The sequence below is a fragment of the Ceratotherium simum genome, chromosome 7 (genome assembly GCF_057802395.1).
Source record: "Ceratotherium simum simum isolate JZ-2026a chromosome 7, ASM5780239v1, whole genome shotgun sequence".
NCBI classification, from domain to species: Eukaryota; Metazoa; Chordata; class Mammalia; order Perissodactyla; family Rhinocerotidae; genus Ceratotherium; species Ceratotherium simum.
This window is the reverse complement of record NC_141906.1, coordinates 31,547,040-31,566,257: the sequence shown is the minus strand read 5'-3', so window position 1 is coordinate 31,566,257 and position 19,218 is coordinate 31,547,040. Positions and strand designations below refer to the sequence as shown.

The 19,218-nt window shown below is 40.9% G+C and overlaps 1 protein-coding gene across 2 annotated transcripts; it reads left to right on the top strand.

Moving 5' to 3' along the window:
- The first annotated feature begins 295 nt into the window (after positions 1-295).
- On the top strand, positions 296-3,948 carry LOC101403854 (olfactory receptor 2AT4-like). Of its 2 annotated transcripts, XM_087434016.1 has the most exons (3): positions 296-305; positions 3,014-3,040; positions 3,200-3,948. In XM_087434016.1, exon 3 carries the CDS (start codon positions 3,238-3,240, stop codon positions 3,946-3,948), a length of 711 nt encoding a protein of 236 aa, XP_087290142.1. In that variant the 5' UTR covers positions 296-305; positions 3,014-3,040; positions 3,200-3,237. The 2 variants fall into 2 exon arrangements, with proteins under 2 accessions (XP_087290142.1, XP_014645672.2); XM_014790186.2 differs by lacking the exon at positions 296-305 and having other exon boundaries at positions 2,985-3,948.
- Positions 3,949-19,218: the final 15,270 nt, after the last annotated feature.

Here is a 19,218-nt window from a genome sequence, read left to right as displayed (position 1 = left end):
TGCCTAAGGTCACACATCTGGGGGTAGGAGCTGGGATTGGAATCCGGTCCTTTCTGACTCACAAGTCCACACACTTAACCACAAAGGTCCACATGACATAATGAAGGTAAAGAACCTGGCTGGCAGCAGGCATCACCAGGTGGGAGAGCCATCGTCCTCTCCCTTTGGGCCTGGACCATATGACATCTGCTCTGCAAACACAGAGGGACCCTCAGAAAAGGGCTCACATAATTGGAAACCCCTCAGAGATCTTTTCCTCCAAACCCCTCACTGCACAGACGAGAAACCAAGGTCAGGGGCCCAAAGTCACAGCCAGCGAGGGGCAGAGCTGGTCCTGGAGCCAGGACTCTTGCTTGCCAGGCGGGGCTCTGCACAGCAGACTGGCTCCAGAACAGCCTCCAGCCGTGGCCTCGGACTGACCCTCAGTTTCTCATTTGTGGAGGAAGCACAACCTCTCCCTGGCAGGGTTGGAAGACGGGAGGAGATGATGTACAGAAAACACGGCGTCAGGCTGGACACTAGGATGATTGGTCTTTCTGGCTTTCTCTGTCCCCCAGCAGCACTGCAACTGGCGTGTAGACAATCCTGACCGGGAGAACCTGCTGGCGTAAGTTCTGTGCCCTGGGAAACAGCCCCCTTCAGGCCCTAAGCACAGGGCTGCATCGATCAGCTGTAGAATGTAATTCAAAGTAAAACAAGAACCCTAAGCTGTAAAATAAGTGTAAGAGAGTCCAGCCAAATTCAGACATTTCCTACGATGGGCTAGTTGAATGGTGCTTTGAAACAGCAAATGTTGAATTCTTTCAGAAAGTATTTTTGGTGCCCCTGCTTTGCTGGTGACCCAGCACGTGCCTGGTCTGCCTGTGGGATAGTCCCTCACCTCCTGGCAGTGAAAAGCCATGTGCCACCTCTCCACTAGGGTCTCAGCATCCCTCCCTCCATCTGCAAAGCGGTGGGATGGAGGAGGGAGGAGAGGGGCAGCTGGACTTTTGGCCTCTTGGGGCCCCTCTGGCTTTGGCCTTCTGCGTCTCTGCCCCTCAGACTCCCCTACTCTGCCTCACCGGGGACCATCAGCCGTGACTGCCTCTCTGAGAGCGGAAGTGTCCAGGGCAGTGCAGTTTGCGTCACAGCCTTTGGGTGTGAGAAAAAACCGTGACCAAATTTGTTGGGATAGGATTCTGATTAACTGAGGGATAACCCTAAAATGGAGACAATCCCAGTTAACCCTCAGGCTGGGGCCTGGGGGTGACTTCTGAGGGAGGTTCTCTTTCAAGGAGCACACACAGGACAGTGCCTGTCCCGTGCTCGTTTTAGACAAAGTATTTGTCAGTCCCCACCTCCCACCCTAGGAGCTGGGCTGCACAAACCAAACCAATCACAGGGCGGCCAGATCATTTGTAAAAGGTGGTGAGGGGGTGGAGGGAGCGGAATCGGGTGGGAATTAAAGATTAAAAACAGCTTTTTTCCAATTCTGACATCTGATGATTCTAGGACACGAGAAGGGTTTTTTGTTTGTTTTGCCTTTTTAGAAAAGAAAGAAGACAGATCTGGTCCAAGAAATTCAAAGGAAAACTGCTTGTGGAATCACTGGGTTCAAACAGCAGGGAAGCAGATGTAAACCTGAAGCTGCCTGGACGCTCATCGAGGTTTATCCTGAAAGAGGGACAAGCCAGCGTGTCCTCAGCTCAAGTCCACCAGTCCCAGCACACATTTAGTGGATAACCTCTGACAGAGGTTTCTTTTGTTTTTAGGTAGCTTTCCAGTTCTCTAGCAACAATGGCCCTCACGACGGGTCCCTGTGGCTGCTCCTGAGTTGGTATTAGAGGAGCCAATGGCAGAGTGGGCATAAAAGAACTAAACAGAACACCTGCTGGGCTGCAGCATCCGGGAGGAAGGAAGATAATAGACCCAGGACGTGCCCTGAGTGGTGGGAAGATCCCACTTCAGCTTGGACTCCATCAGGAAGTGAGTTGTCCCTCACTGGAGGCATTTGCCCCTCCCATCACTGAAACCCTAGTGGGAGGGCACCCAGAGAACTCAGTACAGAGAGAGGCAGGCAGAGCTGCTGCATCTGGAAAATGAGAGGAGAGCCATTCCCTGGGTGATAAGTAGAGTGAACAAGCAGCATGTTGCAGAAAACCGTGGAAAAATCACCTCTCGCTAGCAATGTGGTGATTGTGATGTCACTTAGCAGAACTTTAAACAAGAGCAACAGCAACTACAGGAATGTGGTGGTCTAAGAGCTCATCTAAGAGCTGATGCCCAAAAGATAGTGTGGGACATGGAGCAGACAAGGGACAGAAGCTCTTTCAATGCAGTTATCACAGCTGTAACTAGATAATTAACAGTGTGAAAGGCTTTTTTTTGTGTGTGTGTGAGGAAGATCAGCCCTGAACTAACATCTGTGCTAATCCTCCTCTTTTTGCTGAGGAAGACTGGCTCTGAGCTAACATCTATTGCCAATCCTCCTCCTTTTTTCCCCCCAAAGCCCCAGTAGATAGTTGTATGTCACAGCTGCACATCCTTCTAGTTGCTGTACGTGGGACGCGGCCTCAGCATGGCCAGACAAGCGCTGCGTCGGTTCGGCCTGGATCCAAACCCGGGCCGCCAGTAGCAGAGCGCACGCACTTAACCGCTAAGCTGCAGGGCCGGCCCCATGATTGGCTTTTAAATGTACCATCCTTCTACTAGAATTTAAACCCCGTGAAGGCAGGAGGCTTCAGTGCCTTGTGTACCTTCTCACAGCCTTGCACATTGTAGGTATTTACTCATCACTTGATGGGAGAAGGAAGGAGTGAACTGTGAGTTAAGACGGAAGAAGGAATGTTAGATGGCACCACCAGTCCTCTAAACTTGGTTGTAAATTATTTGGATTGCAATAATTGTACAGTGAACTGTATAGAATTCTCATTCCAAACTCCTGGTTTTTCTGGTTTCCAGATGCTCCAGCTGCCTGTCACTCTGGCACGCAGCTCTGTCCCCCCATGGATACCACAGCCTGTAATGTATCGAGACTCTTCACCCATCTTCTACCTGGTGGGCATCCCCTCCCTACAGAAGTTGCTCTTCCTCCCTGTCTTCTTCATCTTTCTGTTCTTCTATCTGCTCATCCTGGTGGGTAACATCCTGATCCTAGTAGCTGTGGTGGCAGAGCCCAGCCTCCACAAGCCCATGTACTTCTTCCTAATCAACCTCTCAGCCTTGGAAATCCTTTTCACCACGTCCACCGTCCCCAGGATGCTGTCCCTACTCTTGCTTGGGGACCGCTTCCTCAGCTTCCCTGCCTGCTTCCTGCAGATGTACCTCTTCCACAGCTTCTCCTGCTCTGAAGCCTTCATCCTGGTGGTCATGGCCTATGACCGCTATGTGGCTATCTGCCGCCCACTGCACTACCCTGTCCTCATGACCCCACAGACCAACGCTGCACTGGCAGCCAGTGCCTGGCTCAGCGCCCTCCTCCTGCCCATCCCAGCAGTGGTGCAGACCTCCCACATGGCTTTTGGTCCTGTGGCCCAGGTCTACCACTGCTTCTGTGACCACTTGGCTGTGGTCCAGGCCTCTTGCTCTGACACCACTCCCCAGACCTTCATGGGCTTCTACATCGCCATGGTGGTGTCCTTCCTGCCCCTTCTCCTGGTCCTTCTCTCCTGTGCCCACATCCTGGCCTCAGTGCTTCACATCAGCTCCCGAGAAGGATGCTCAAGAGCCTTCTCCACCTGCAGCTCCCACCTCCTGGTGGTTGGCACCTACTACTCTTCCATTGCCATAGCCTACATGGCCTACAGGGCTGACCTGCCCCTCGACTTCCACATCATGGGCAATGTGGTGTTCGCCATTCTCACACCTGTCCTCAACCCTCTCATCTACACACTGAGGAACAAGGATGTCAAAGCAGCCATCACAAAAATGGCACGTCCCTGGGAGCCAGGGAATTCTGGGGGCCCTTGATCCTTAGATGTCGTTAATTCTGCTCCCAGGATATCAGTGTGCTGAGAACAGAGAACGCCATCAAATATTTTTGTTGAAAGAAAGAATGACTTATAGCAGGGCCAAAAATATACAATTGGGACTTCCATTTCCATTAATGATAGGCTGGGCTATGAAATCAATCCTTCTGTGGAAAGAAATAAAAATGTCAGATAAGATATAAAAAGTACCTTAAAAGTATTGAATAAATTTTTCAATACAATAAGGCTAAAATAGTAATAAAGATGAGAACAAAGAGAGGTTAGTTATTAAGACATGGATAGACATATAGATCAATGAAACAGAATAGAGAGCCCAGAAACAGACCCTTAAATATGTGGATAATTGATATATGGAAGAAATGGCACTGCAGATGAGCGTGGAAGATGCACATAAAATAAACAATATTAGTACTATCTGTCAAAAATGAAATCCATATGTCAAAATCAAAATTTGTCTTTTACCTCAAGCAATCTCATTAAATACCTAAATATGAAAGGCAAAACTATAAAACTATATAGGAGACTATAGTCCTGATCTTTGGGTGGCGAAATATTTCTTAAACAAGATTTTTTAAAAGTTCTAAACCTAGAGAAAAAAAAAGTATAACTTTGCTTTAAAATGTAGAATTTCTGTTCATCAAAAGACACGAAAAAGAGAGTGGAAAGCCAAGCTACAGAACAAAAGAAGTTATTTGCAGTGCATATAACCAACTAAAGGACTCGAGACTCATAGCCAGAATATATAGAGAATTACTTCAAATCAATTCTAAAAAGGTAGTCAAGCCATTAGAAAAATTAGCAAAATATTTTTAAAAAGGAAATAAACACATTTCCAATAAATATAAGTAAATATGCTCAACCTCTTTAGTAATAGGAGAAGTGGAAATTACAACAACAAATAGTTACCACTAGAAACAAATCAGACTGGCTAAAATGTCAAAGTCTGACAATACCCATGTTGGCAAGGATGTGGGTCGATGGAGCTCTCATACATTGATAGTGGGAGTGTAATTGGTACAACCACTTTGGAAAACACTTTATCACTATCTTATAATGTTGAAGATACTCATACTCCATCATCTAGCATAGCAGCATTTCTCTAATTTGTGAAATGTTCACAAAATATATCATCACACACCAATAAAATATGAAGGAGTTATATATCCAAGCAACAACATAGAGGAATCCCACATAGCGCTGAGTGAAAGAATCACAACTCAAAAAGATACATGTAGTATGATTCCAGTTACATAAAGTTTAAAGACAGGCAAAGCTAAACTATATTTTTTATCATATGGCATACAGATGTCATAAACTATGACAAAAAGAGAAGGCATATTTATTATAAAAATCAGAATCATGATCATTTTGTAGGAGAGGGAGAGGGTTGTAAGCAGGGAGGGGCACTGAGGGGCTTATGAGGTGGTGTCAACGTTTCATTCTCCCCTGAATGATGGTGACATAGTGTTTACTTTACAATTAAACTTTATATTTAGGCTTTATACATTTTTGCTCTATATGAATATTATATTTCATAATAAACTCTTACAAGGCATCATTCAATTGGGCAGAGGCTGCAATAATAATTCTCAAAGTTTGGTCCGTGTCTTCCCATAATGAATCATGGTGGTTTTCACATTCACAGGAAGAATCAAGATGCTGAATATAATTTTCCCAATTTGTTCATTCATTTAAGAAGTCTTCACTGAGCATTTGGGAGGTGCTAGACCACGCAGTAGAAGCTAAAGACAGAGATAAGTCAGGATAGTCTCTCCCCTCAACTTGCTCACAGTCTTGTGAGGGAGACAGATGTGGGCAGAAACAGCATGGTGTGTTGAGTACCACTTCAGAGGGAAGCAGAGGGGATGGTGGGAGCACAGAAGATATTTAACCCAAGGTAAAAATGTCTCCCATAAATATTTTTGACCTATGGTACCTGCTACTGCTTGTTTGTGAGCCCTCATGGAGTTAACAATACGGTGGATGTGGAGCGATTGAACAGAAGCCTTGAGCTGCTTCCGTCGGAGGAGAGGTTTCATTCGGGTGCTGACCAGGAGGTGGTATGGCATCCTGTTGCCACCTGTCAGGAGGGACTGATTTTCAGCTTGGACCTTGCCTCTCCACCAAGAAATGGAGTTTACACTCGATTAAACCCGAAGGACTTTAACACTCGGTCCTCTTCAGGAATCATACAGGTCAAAAAAGAGTCAGGATGGACAGAACTACGGTGCCCCCACACAGGCAGAAAGGAAACCATCCTCAGAAAAGTGAAAGGAGCAGGCAGTGAAATTTTAGTGGCATATGTTAAAAGGAAGAAAAGCTTCCTTAGTAAATTGTGATAAAGATGGCACGGCTTAAATGGAATTTTAAGCAAGGGTGTTAGCAGAGAGTGAGAACTTCAGCAAATAATAATGAGGGTCTTCATACATGACTTTTAAAGTTACAATTACAACAATTTTAAGTCAAAATTATGAAACAACAATTTTTAGTGAACTCTAGCCTCCATTCCTTCTCCCTCCACCTACTGCATCCCCCTTAAAGCAATCACTTTTATTCATTTTTTGGATTTTCTTTCCGTTTTTAATATAAGTAAATCCATATATTTACACATACATGAATAATACATAAGTATGGTTATATTATACAAAAATATGACTATATAGCCATATTTCTACTCCTTCTTAGATAAATGGTAGCATGTTATAATACTGTTCTGCACTTTGATTTAAAAAATCTAATCAGAAGTTTATAGAGAGAGTTTTTGCTTACAATGAAAGAAATAACAGCATATTTGTACATTGATGGGAATAATCCAGTAGAGAGTAAAAATTTGGAGCTGGGTGAGAGAGGGGAGAATTGTTGGTGTGATTGGCTTTTAGGTGGAGACATAAAGAGTTCATCCAGGGAACAGTCGGAAAGGAAGAGTGTGGGCACAGATGCTGGCAGGTGGGTGAATGTGGGATGGGATTCGGGGACTTCTCTTCTGATTGGCTGGAGTGCAATAGGAAGAGGCATTGGTGGATTGAGGAGAGAAGAGAAGGTGTGAAAAAGTCATCTAGAAGAGGAGACAAGGGAAGAAACCGGGGACATGTAGTATGACGGCCTGCCAGCATTAAGGTCCTACTTGAGTTAGGATTGTTGTCTGTGGAACCCTCTTACCTTAAACCCAGATAAGGTACACTTACATCAGAAAAATACTTTCTTAAAATCGATCTCACTGTTACCTAAGTGTGCAGTGCTCATCCTGAGTCATAGTGTGTATGACTAATGGTCCTAATGTTACCGATTCTTCCCAGTGGAGATTTTTTTTTTAAACCAAGCTGTGGGGTGATTACTTAAGCCAACTTATTTTACAGGCAGTGATGATCTGATTTTTTTTTACCTAATCATTTATCTATCCTCACAAATGGCTACCTAAGCTTCTCATCAAAACAATAAAATCTGTTGGGTAAATGACATAAGGGGTCATTCATATATTAAGTACTTATATCATGAGCCTATTGTGTGCTATATGTTATATTTCAAAGTTACTGGGTGGAGAAGGAAGAAGAAAAATTAAAAAATGAATTCTAAGATTTCAAAAGCTAGTCTAAAATACCTCTAAACTCGCTTAAAATGATGACCTCTAAAACACCTTCAATTATCACTTACACGTAGTGAAAATAATTGTGTAGTCATGACATTATGATTCCATTACAAGAATGACATTTACCGTAATACCATTTCTTCTGCATTAATTTCATGTATGTTCGATGGTAAATAAAATGCTTACGGTATACTAAATTCTTATTTTGGGTTTTCTGTTTATATTTCAAATAACATGGTTCACTTCTATTTCTTTTATCCTCCCCTTAGGTTTTCTTCAAATATATTCCCAGAATTGTCCACACTAATCTTGTCTAGTGTCACCTTTGAAGACTTCATTATTTCTTTTTTTTTTTTGTTGCAGTAACATTGGTTTATAAATTTTGGTTTATAAACATTGGTTTATAAACATTGGTTATATAAATTTCAGGTGTATGTCATTATACTTCTATTTCTGCATAGATTACATCATGTTCACCACCCAAAGACTAATTACTATCTATCACCATATATATGTGCCTAATCATCCCTTTCACCCTTCTCCCTCTCCCCGCTTCCCCTCTGGTAACCACCAATCTAATCTCTGTCTCTTTGTGTTTGTTTGTTTGTTTGTTGTTGTTTTTATCTTCTACTTATGAATGAGATCATATGGTTTTTGACCTTCTCCCTCTGACTCATTTCACTTAGCATAATACCCTCAAGGTCCACCCATGTTGTCACAAATGGCTAGATTTCATCGTTTCTTATGGCTGAGTAGTATTCCATTGTGTATATATACCACATCTTCTTTATCCATTCGTCCCTTGTTGGGCATTTAGGTTGCTTCCAAGTCTTGGCTATTGTGAATAATGCTGCAATGAATACAGGGGTGCATGTATCTTTATGCATGTGTGTTTTCATGTTCTTTGATAAGCATCCAGCAGTGGAATAGCTGGATCATATGGTAGTTCTATTCTTAATTTTTTGAGGAATCTTCATACTGTTTTCCATAGTGGCTGCACCAGTCTGCACCCCCACCAGCAGTGTATGAGAGTTCTCTTCTCTCCACGTCCTCTCCAACAATTGTTGTTTCCTGTCTTGTTAATTATAGCAATTCTGATGGAAGTGAGGTGATATCTCATTGTAGTTTTCATTTGCATTTCCTTAATACTTAATGATGTTGAACATCTTTTGATGTGCCTGTTGACCTTCTGTATATCTTCTTTGGAGAAATGTCTATTCAGATCTTTTGCTCATTTTTTAATTGGATTGTTATTTTTTTTGTTGTTGAGATGTATGTGTTCTTTGTATATTTTGGATATTAACCTCTTATCAGATATATGGTTTGCAAATATCTTCTCCCAATTGTTAGGTTGTTTTTTTGTTTTGTTGATGGTTTCCTTTGCTGTGCAGAAGTTTTTAGTTGGATGTAGTCCCATTTGTTTATTTTTTCTATTGTTTCCCTTGCCCAGTCAGACACGGTACTGGAAAATATGCTGCTAAGACTAACGTCAAAGAGCGTACTGCCTATGTTTTCTTCTAGAAGTTTCATGGTTTCAGGTCTTACATTCAAGTCTTTAATCCATTTTGAGTTAATTTTTGTGTGTGGTATAAGATAATAGTCAACTTTCATTTTTTTGCATGTGGCTGTCCAGTTTTCTCAACACCATTTATTGAAGAGACTTTCCTTTCTCCATTGTATGTTCTTGGTTCCCTTGTTGAAAATTAGCTGTCCACAGATGCGTGGGTTTATGTCTGGGCTCTCGATTCTGTTCTGTTGATCTGTGTGTCAGTTTTTGTGCCAGTACCACGCTGTTTTGGTTACTATAGCTTTGTAGTATATTTTGAAATCAGGGAGTGTGATACCTCCAGCATTGCTCTTTTTTCTCAGGAGTCCTTTGGCTAATCGGGGTCTTAGTTTTTCCGTATAAGTTTTAGGATTCTTTGTTCTATTTCTGTGAAAACTGTTGTTGGAACTTTAATAGGGATTGCACTGAATCTACATATTGCTTTAGGAAGTATGGACATTTTAACTATGTTAATTCTTCCAATTCAAGTGCATGGAATATCTTTCCATTTCTTTGTGTCTTCTTCAATTTCTTTCAACAATGTTTTATAGTTTTCAGTGTACAGGTCTTTTGCCTCTTTGGTTAAGTTTATTCCTAGGTATTTTATTCTTTTTGTTGCAATTGTAAATGAGATTGTATTCTTAATGTCTCTTTCTGCTACTTCATTGTGAGTGTACAGAAATGCAACCGATTTTTGTATGTTGATTTTGTATTCTGCAACTTTACCGTATTCATTTATTATTTCTAAAAGTTTTTGGTGGATTCTTTAGGGTTTTCTATATATAAAATCATGTCATCTGCAAATAGTGACAGTGTCACTTCTTCCTTTCCAATTTGGATCCCTTTTTTTTTTCTTGCCTGATTGCTCTGGCTAGGACTTCCAATACTATGTTAAATAAGAGTGGTGAAAGTGGGCGTCCTTGTCTGGTTCCTGTTCTTAGAGAGATAGCTTTCAGTTTTTCACCATTGAGAATGATATTAGCTGTCAGTTTGTCATATATGGCCTTTATTATGTTGAGGTGCTTTCCTTCTATACCCTTTTTATTCAGAGTTTTTATCATAAATGGATGCTGTATCTTGTCAAATGTTTTCTCTGCATCTGTTGAGATGATCATGTGATTTTTATTCTTCATTTTGTTAATGTGGTGTATCACGTTGATTGGTTTGTGGATGTTGAACCATCCCTGCATCCCAGGAATAAATCCCACTTGATCATGGTGTATGATCTTTTTAATGTATTGTTGTAGGCGATTTGCTAGTATTTTGTTGAGGATTTTTGCATTGAAATTCATCAGTGATACTGGCCTACAATTTTCTTATTTTTTGTGTTGTCCTTGTCTGATTTTGGTATCAGGGTAATGTTGGCTTCATAGAATGAGTTAGGAAGGTTCCCCTCCTCTTTTTTGGAAGAGTTTGAGAAGGATAGGCATTAAGTCTTCTTTGAATGTTTGGTAGAATTCACCAGGGAAGCTGTCTGGTCCCGGACTTTTATTTTTAGGGAGGTTTTTTTTTTTTTATTTTATTTTTATTTTTTTTTAATTTTTTGTTTATTGCAGTAACATTGGTTTATAACATTGTAAACATTTCAGGTGTACATCATTATACTTCTATTTCTGCATAGATTACATCATGTTCACCACCAAAATACTAATTACAACCCATCACCACACACATGTACCGAATTATCCCTTTAACCCTCTTCCCTTCCCCCTTCCCCTCTGGTAACCACCAATCCAATCTCTGTCTCTATGTGTTTGTTTATTGTTGTTATTATCTACTACTTAATGAAGGAAATCATATGGTATTTGACCTTCTCCTTCTGACTTATTTCGCATTGCATAATACCCTCAGTGTCCATCCACGTTGTCACAAATGGCTGGATTTCATCGTTTCTTATGGCTGAGTAGTATTCCATTGTGTATATATACCACAGCTTCTTTATCCATTCGTCCCTTGATGGGCACTTAGGTTGCTTCCAAGTCTTGGCTATTGTGAATAATGCTGCAATGAACACAGGGGTGCATGTACCTTTACAAAATGAAAAGACAACCTAACAATTGGGAGAAGATATTTGCAAACCATACATCTGATAAGAGCTTAATCTCCAAAATATATAAAGAACTCATGCATCTCAACAACAAAAAAACTACCAACCCAATTAAAAAATGGGCAAAAGACCTGAACAGACATTTCTCCAAAGAAGATATACAGATGGCCAACAGACACATGAAAAGATGTTCAAAATCACTAACTATCAGGGAAATGCAAATCAAAACTACAATGAGATATCACCTCACGCCCGTCAGAATGGCTATAATTAACAAGACAGGAAACAACGTGTGTTGGAGAGGATGTGGAGAGAAGGGAACTCTCATACACTGCTGGTGGGAGTGCAAACTGGTGCAGCCACTGTGGAAAACAGTATGGAGATTCCTCAAAAAATCAAGGATAGAACTACCATATGATCCAGCTATTCCACTGTTGGGTATTTATCCAAAGAACTTGAAAACACCAATTTGTAAAGGTACATACACCCCTGTGTTCATTTAGGGAGGTTTTTGATTACTGTTTCGATCTCCTTACTGGTGATTGGTCTGTTCAAGTTCTCTATTTATTCTTGATTCAGTTTTGGAAGGTTGCATGATTCTAAGAATTTATCCATTTCTTTTAGATTATCCAATTTGTTAGCACATAGCTTTTCATAGTATTCTCTCATAATCTTTTGTACTTCTCAGGTGTCTGTTGTAATTTCTCCTCTTTCATTTCTGATTTTATTTATTTGAGCCTTTTCTCTTTTTTTCTTGGTGAGTCTAGCTAAAGCTTTGTCAATTTTGTTTATATTTTCAGCTCTTGGTTTTATTGATTTTTTTAATTGTTTTTTTAGTCTCTACTTCATTTATTTCTGCTCTGATTTCTATTTCCCTCCTACTGATTTTGGTCTTTGTTTGTTCTTCTGTTTCCAGTTCCTTTAAGTCCACTGTTAGATTGTTTATTTGAGATTTTTCTTGTTTGTTGAGGTAGGCCTGTATTGCTATAAATTTCCCCCTTAGAACTGCTTTTTCTGTATCCCATAAATTCTGGCATTTCATATTTTCATTTTCATTTGTCTCCAGGTATTTTTTGATTTCTCCTTTGATTTTTTTCATTGACTCAATCATTGTTCAGTAGAATTTTGTTCAATATTCACATATTTGTGGCTTTTCTGATTTTATTCCTATGGTTGATTTCTAGTTTCATACCATTGTGGTCAGAAAAGATGCTTGGTATTATTTCAATCTTCTTAAATTCATGAAGACTTGTTTTGTGGCCTAATAAGTGATCAATCCTGGAGAATGTTCCATGTGCATTTGAAAAGAATGTGTAATCTTTTGTTTTTGCATGGAATGTTCTGTATATATCTACTAAGTCCATCTGGTCTAGTGTGTCATTTAAGGCCAATGTTTCCTTATTGATCTTCTGTTTGGATGATCTATCCATTGGTGTAAGTGGAGTGTTAAAGTCCCCTACTATTATTGTGTTACTGTCTATTTCTCCTTTTATACCTGTTAATAATAGATTATATATTTATGTGCTCCTATGTTGGGTGCATAGATATTTACAAGTGTTATATCCTCTTGTTGGATTGTTCCTTTGATGTAGTGCCCTTCTTTGTCTCTTGTTACAGTTTTGGTTTTAAAGTCTATTTTGTCTGATATAAATATTGCTACCCAGCTTTCTTTTCATTGCCATTTACATGGAGTATCTTTTTCCATCCTTTCACTTTCAGTTTGTGAGTGTCTTTAGGACTGCAGTGTGTCTCTTGAATGCAGCATATATATGGATCTTGTTTTTTTAACCAATCAGCCACCCTATGCCTTTTGATTGGAGCATTTAGTCCATTTACATTTAAAGTAGCTATTGATAAGTATGTACTTACTGCCATTTTTAAACTTTTTTTCTGGGTGGTTTAGTAGTTTTTCTCTGTTCCTTTGTTCTTCACTTGCTCTCTTCCCTTGTGGTTTGATGGCTTTCTTTAGTATTATGTTTGGGTTCCTTTCTCTTAGTTTTTTCTATATTTATTATATATTTCTGGTTTCTGATTACTATGCAGTTCATATATAATAACCTACGTATATAGCAATCTATATTAATTTGAAGATCTCTTTAGTTTGACCTCTTTCTAAAAACCCTACTCTTTTACTCCTCTCCTCCCACATTTTATGTTTTTGATATCATATCTAACCTCTTTTTTGTGCCTTTGTATCTGTTACCCTCTTATCATGGAAATAGATAATTTTTTCCTATTTGTGGTCTTCTCTTTTCCCCTTAAATAAGTCCCTTTAACATTTCTTGTAGGACTGGTTTCTTGATGATAAACTCTTTAATTTTTGCTTGTCTGGAAAACTCTTTATCTCTCCTTTCATTCTGAATGATAACCTTGCTGGGTAGAGTATTCTTGGCTGCAGGTTTTTTCCTTTTAGCACTTTAAATATATTGTGCCACTCTGTGCAGCCTGTAAGATTTCTGCTGAGAAGTCAGCTGATAGCCTTATGGGGTTTCCTTTGTATATAACTTGTCTTTCTCTTGTGGCTTTTAGGATTCTCCATCTTTAATTCTGGACATTTTAATTATGATGTGGCTTGGTGTGGGCCTCTTTGGGTTTATATTTTTTGGTGCTGTCTGTGCTTCCTGTACCTGGATATCTGTTTCCTTCCTTAGGTTATGGAAAATTTTCAGCTATTATTTCTGCAAATAGATTCTCTGCCCCTTTGTCTCTTCTCCTTCTGGGACATCTATAACATGGTTGTTAGTATACTTGATGTTGTCCCAGAGGTCCCTTAGACTGTCTTCACTCTTTTTAATTCTTTTTTCTTTTATCTGTTCAGCTTGGGTGATTTCCTCTAGTCTTTTATCCAGCTCACTGATCCATTACTCTGTATCATCTACTCTGCTTTTGAGTCCTTCTAGTGAATTTTTCATTTCCAGTATTATATTCTTCATTTCTCATTGGTTCTTTTTTATATTTTCCATTTCTTTGTTGACATTCTCACTGAGTTCATCCATTCTTCTCACAAGATCAGTAAGTATCCTTATGACTCTTTGTTTGAACTCTTTGTCAGGTAGATTGCTCATTTCTGTTTCATTTGGTTCTTTTTCTGTGGTGTTATCCTGTTCCCTTACTTGGAAAGTATTGCTTTGCCTCCTCATTTTGCTTCTTTCTCTGTGCTTGTATCTATGTATCCAATAGGTCAGCTATGTCTCCTGATCTTGGAGAGGTGACCTTATTCAAGTAATGCCTTATGAGGCCCAGCAGTGTGCTTCCCTCTTGTCACCAGTTCCAAATGTTCCAAGAGTTACCCCCACGTGGGCTATGTGTGTCCTTCTGTTGTGGCAGGGTTGTTCTTGCTGTAGGTGCCCAAGGAGGCTGAGCTGTCCCCCTGGCCAGCTGCTTGTAATGATCGGCTGTGTGTGGTTGTTGTGGACCCTTCATTCTCTTTATCAGGTGTGGGAAGCCCCAGCACAGTTGGCTGCAAGGTCTAATAGCACATTCCTGTTGCAGTTTTTCTATTTAGTGAGTAGGCTCCCAGCATGGCTGGTTGTTAGGCCCAGGGTCTTACAATTGCTATCAGCCTCTGGCCTATAAGACTCTTGTCAGCTCTCTGAGGATTGCAGCTGGGTGGGGCTGGCCCCACACATGGGAGCACCCAATTGTTTCAGGCTTTGGAAGGTGGGGCTGATCCCCTATGTGGCTGTTTGAGAAGCACAAGTCTTCTGCAGCTGAAAAGCCCCACTGCCCACAAGGCCACACACACCGTCAACACAGTCCTGCCCTGTGCACCCACCCCAACCCCCTGAAGTGGACCCAGTCACCCCATGGCAGGGGCCCCACAGACTCCACCAATGCCCCACACACTCCACCTGCTCCTTGTGTGTGCCCTGCCCCACAGAGGTGGACCCACTTGCCAGGCTGCAGAGAATCCAGGCACCTAGCCTATGTAGGACCTCAAGTTTCCTGAGGGCTTGTTGTTGGGTGGGGCCAGTCCCTAGGGCTGGCTGCTGGCCTTGGCTGAGCTGCATTAAATCAGTGCTCTAGTGGGTGGGGCAGACCCTGGGGTAGCAGGCCAGGGGGAGAACTCCAATGGTGTCTGCCAGTGTCTGTGTCAGCATGCCTGTACCAGGTCACAACAATGGCTGCCACCAATGTCTCAGTCCCTGAAGAGGTCTCACCTCTCACTGAGATGCACCCAGAGCCTATCAGGTGAATCTCTTTTTACCAAAGGACTGTGCACCTTTCTTTCTGGTGATTTTAGGTTGCTTTCTGAAATGGGTGAATTTGTGTGTGGGCCCTTTAAAAGCCAGCTTTAATTTCCTTATGTCCCAGTTTTTCTGGGGATATTCCCTATCATTGTTAGTAGCCAGCAAAGCCAGATATTATGACACTCTTCTTGGTTGTGCTGGGTCCAAAAAATGGTTATAGCGGCAATGCTCCCTGGCTCAGGTCCCCCACTCCTTCAGGGAAGGCTGCGTACCTTTGGATTGCTCCTGGGTGGCTGTGAAGCCCTGCAGCTTGTAAAGGTTTTCTTTCTCTCCAGAAGGGAATTTCTGCCTCTTCCACCTCAGTCTGTACTGTCACTTATTGCCAAGGTTCCTCTTATCCAATTTTCAGTTCTCTTTCAAGGGTAATTCTTCCAAGAATAGTTGTAAGTCTATTGTGTCTGTGAGACGAGGTGAATTCAGAGTCCACCTATGCTGCCATCTTGACTTCCTCTCTGACTTCATTATTTCTAATCTAGCTTTTTTTGGTTCTATGCATTATATGTTTTAAATAACCTGCCCACTTTTTCTATGCTATCTTTAAAACAATAAAAGCTCTATCACTGAATGATATTTCCACAAATATGTGGAAATTAAACAGCACACTCCTAAATAACCAATAGGTCAAAAAAAATCACAAAGGAGATCAGAAAATATTTTGAGATGAATGAAAAGGAAAACACAACATACCAAAACTTATGGGATGCAGCTAAAACAGTGCTTAGAGGGAAATTTATAGCCATAAATGCCTATATTAAAAAAGAAGAAAAATCTCAAATCAATAACCTAATTTTTAACTTTAAGAAATTAGAAAAGAAAGCAAACTAAACTCAAATAAAGCAGTAGGCAGGAAATAATGATAAATATTAGAATGGAAATAAATGAAAAGAGAATTTAAAAAATAGAGAAAATTGACCAAACCAAAATGGGTTCTTTGGCTATATCAAAAAATTGACAAACCTTTAGCTATAGTGACCATGAAAAAAAGAAAGAAGACCCACCCCAATTACTAAAATCAAAAACAAAAGAGGGGACATTACTACCAACTATAGAAACATAAATAAGAAATGTTAAAGGAAGAGATCACCACACAATATCTGAAACAAAAGGCTGATTTTATTGCTAGCTTAAGCATGAGAATGCTATAGGCTATGGCACAATCTGTTTCTGAGTGACACAGGGAGCTGATCCTACATAGGGCTGTGGAAAATGTGGAGATCAGGAGTTGGGGGACTTTCAGGGGTGGGAGTATCTAGGGATTGGCTTGCCTTTAGCCGTGGAAGTGTGGTTACTGGAGTGAAGCTGTTCCTGGGTAGCTGACTTTTAGATTGACTGGCTCTCAGGAATGTGTATACTAGTGCAAAGCTGTCATTGAACAATTAAACAGGTTGAAAACAAGTTCTGATGATTATTTGTTACCATGGCTATAGAACAACTGGTCATTTCCTAGAAGTATGAGAACATTTTTATTCTCAGAGGTAATAAAATAAACCCTATTTCATCTCATACTCTTATAGTAGGAAGTCTTAGAATGTTGGCTTTTTACAAAGAAATCTCAGCCAACACTTTAGCTCCCCTGCTTGGGTTCATTTTCTTCAGTAAAACAAAATAAAATTAGAAACCTAAAAGGAATCTAAATCTTGTTTTTTTTTGTTTTCTCCTACTTAACTGCAATTCTACCAACTGTTGCATCCCATGTGGGTTCTTCTGGCCCCACTACCCAAGTCTTTTAGTTAGTTTCATCCACAACATCCAAGAAAGCTTTTAATCATTCTCATGATGGCCAAAGCTAGCTCTGGATGTTTATTGAGGCGTTCTGTGATGTCTGAGAGACAGAAAACAGAACAAAAGAATCCACCTGACAGTCCAGTCATTCTGCAGGATTCTTTGCCTTTAACTTAAGAGTGGTTAGATCTTCTCCCCCAGAAACACCTTCAGCATTTGCCTTTACAGTACTGAAGCAAAGATCCACATATACAAACTTATCCCCAAACAAAATTCCTCTCTTCAATCAGAGGGAGTGGATCTGGCGAGAAGGAGATAGCCCATATAGTTCTTGTTTATTATTTAAAGAAACTTCCAAAACCATATTCAGCTCCATCATGAAGTTCATTAGATCAGGAAGGTGCTGCAGCCTCTGAGGTACCATTTTTTGGTTTCCATACAGTTTTGTACTCAGCTGCCAATGACTCAGTAATCCTGCATCCTGTGGTTGTAAATCTACAGTTGATAGAGATCTATTATTGAAGTCTTTCCTATGGGCTGACATGAATCACCCATGCATGGTTTTCTCCTGGTTCTGGGCAGCAGCATCAGGCACTGGTGCAACAGGGTCATCTCAGTCATTGCTGTGGCTCAGTGTTCTCAAAGCCTCTAGGTCTGGAGCTGGGATGGTCCCTGCACATGCACACCTCTTCCATTTAAAAATGTGCTTACTGCTTGGCCCAAAAGTTCTACCTCCAAGGATCTGTCTATCTCAGAGAAATATTTTGGCACATGTGCCCCAAAATGCATGTTAAAAAGATGTTAATTATAATATTCTTCATAACAACAATAATTAGATACAACTCAAATGTCCATCATCAGGGAAATTATTAGACAAAGTATGTCATACCCATACTACCAGATACCAAATAGCAGATAAAAAGAATGAAGCAAATCAGACAGAGAAAGATCCCAAGGCTTACTAAGCTGGAATGTAAGTGATGAAATAAGTACAAAATGATTCAATTTATGTGAAAAGAAAAACAAAACAAAATCACACATACATGCTTAGAAAAGCTCTGGAAGGAACACACCAAATCAGTAAGTGATTATCTCTGTGGAGGGGGCAGGAAATATGGAAAATGGATGGTGTGAAGAAAACTTGCACTTTTTACCCAATAAAGCTCTGTATTGATCAAAATATTTTACAATAGGATCTATTCATTACTTGGGAAATTTTAAAAATTGTTTAAATTTTATACGTATTGGTGAAAGAGTGACAGCTCTTGAAAATAGAGAGCTGTGGAGCCCAAGGAGATAATCGGAAAGACTGGGCAGGACCAGTCTGTGACTCGGCTGTGGCCCTGCCTGGGGTTGGGGCACAGACCTCCACTGCACATTCTTTCTGCAGAACGTTTGCAGGTTCCTGATTGCACAACAGCTGTGGTATATCCCAATCATGCAACAGGGCTTTACTCTTTGGGTTTATTAAAATAACAGCTCTCACTTATTGAATGTTGACTATGCGGTAGGCACTGGGCTGAGCACCTAAACTTTGCCAGTGGCCTGTGAGATCGGCAGTGTTGTTATACCCTTTCTACAGATAAGGAAAGGAAGGCTCAGTGAGGTTAAGGGATTGTGCAAAGTGACATAGCTGGAAAGAGCTCAGGTCTCTGCCGTTAGACAATGTCCTGCTGAACTGCTGAACTGGAATTGCCTTGGGTCTGAATCCCAGCTCTGCTACCAGTCACTCATGTGACTTTGGGCAAGTCACTGCACTTCTCTAGATCTCAATTTCTTCAAATCTTAAGCATTAAGAAGAACCCTGACTCTGCCTATCTTCCCTGGCTGTTGTGATCCCAGATAGAAAAACAGGAATCAAACTACTCCATTGGTGATAAAGTCCTGGGACCCATGAGGGTTGTTAATGATGTTGTTTTCATTATCAGCAAAGCCCCGGGCCAAGTCCCCCATTCCACCCTAGGAAGCTGATCCTAGCTGGCGAGTGTGGGGTCCCATAGGGGAGTCAACTTGAGGGAAACAGCCCCAGCAGGCTCTGGCTCCAGGGTTTAATAGGCTGTGGCTCAGCCCCTACCTGTCTCTTCCCCCAAGACCAAGTG

Bases quoted from the DNA above. Each gene is read 5' to 3' on its own strand.
- LOC101403854 (XM_014790186.2), top strand. From the start codon at position 3,004: ATGTATCGAGACTCTTCACCCATCTTCTACCTGGTGGGCATCCCCTCC.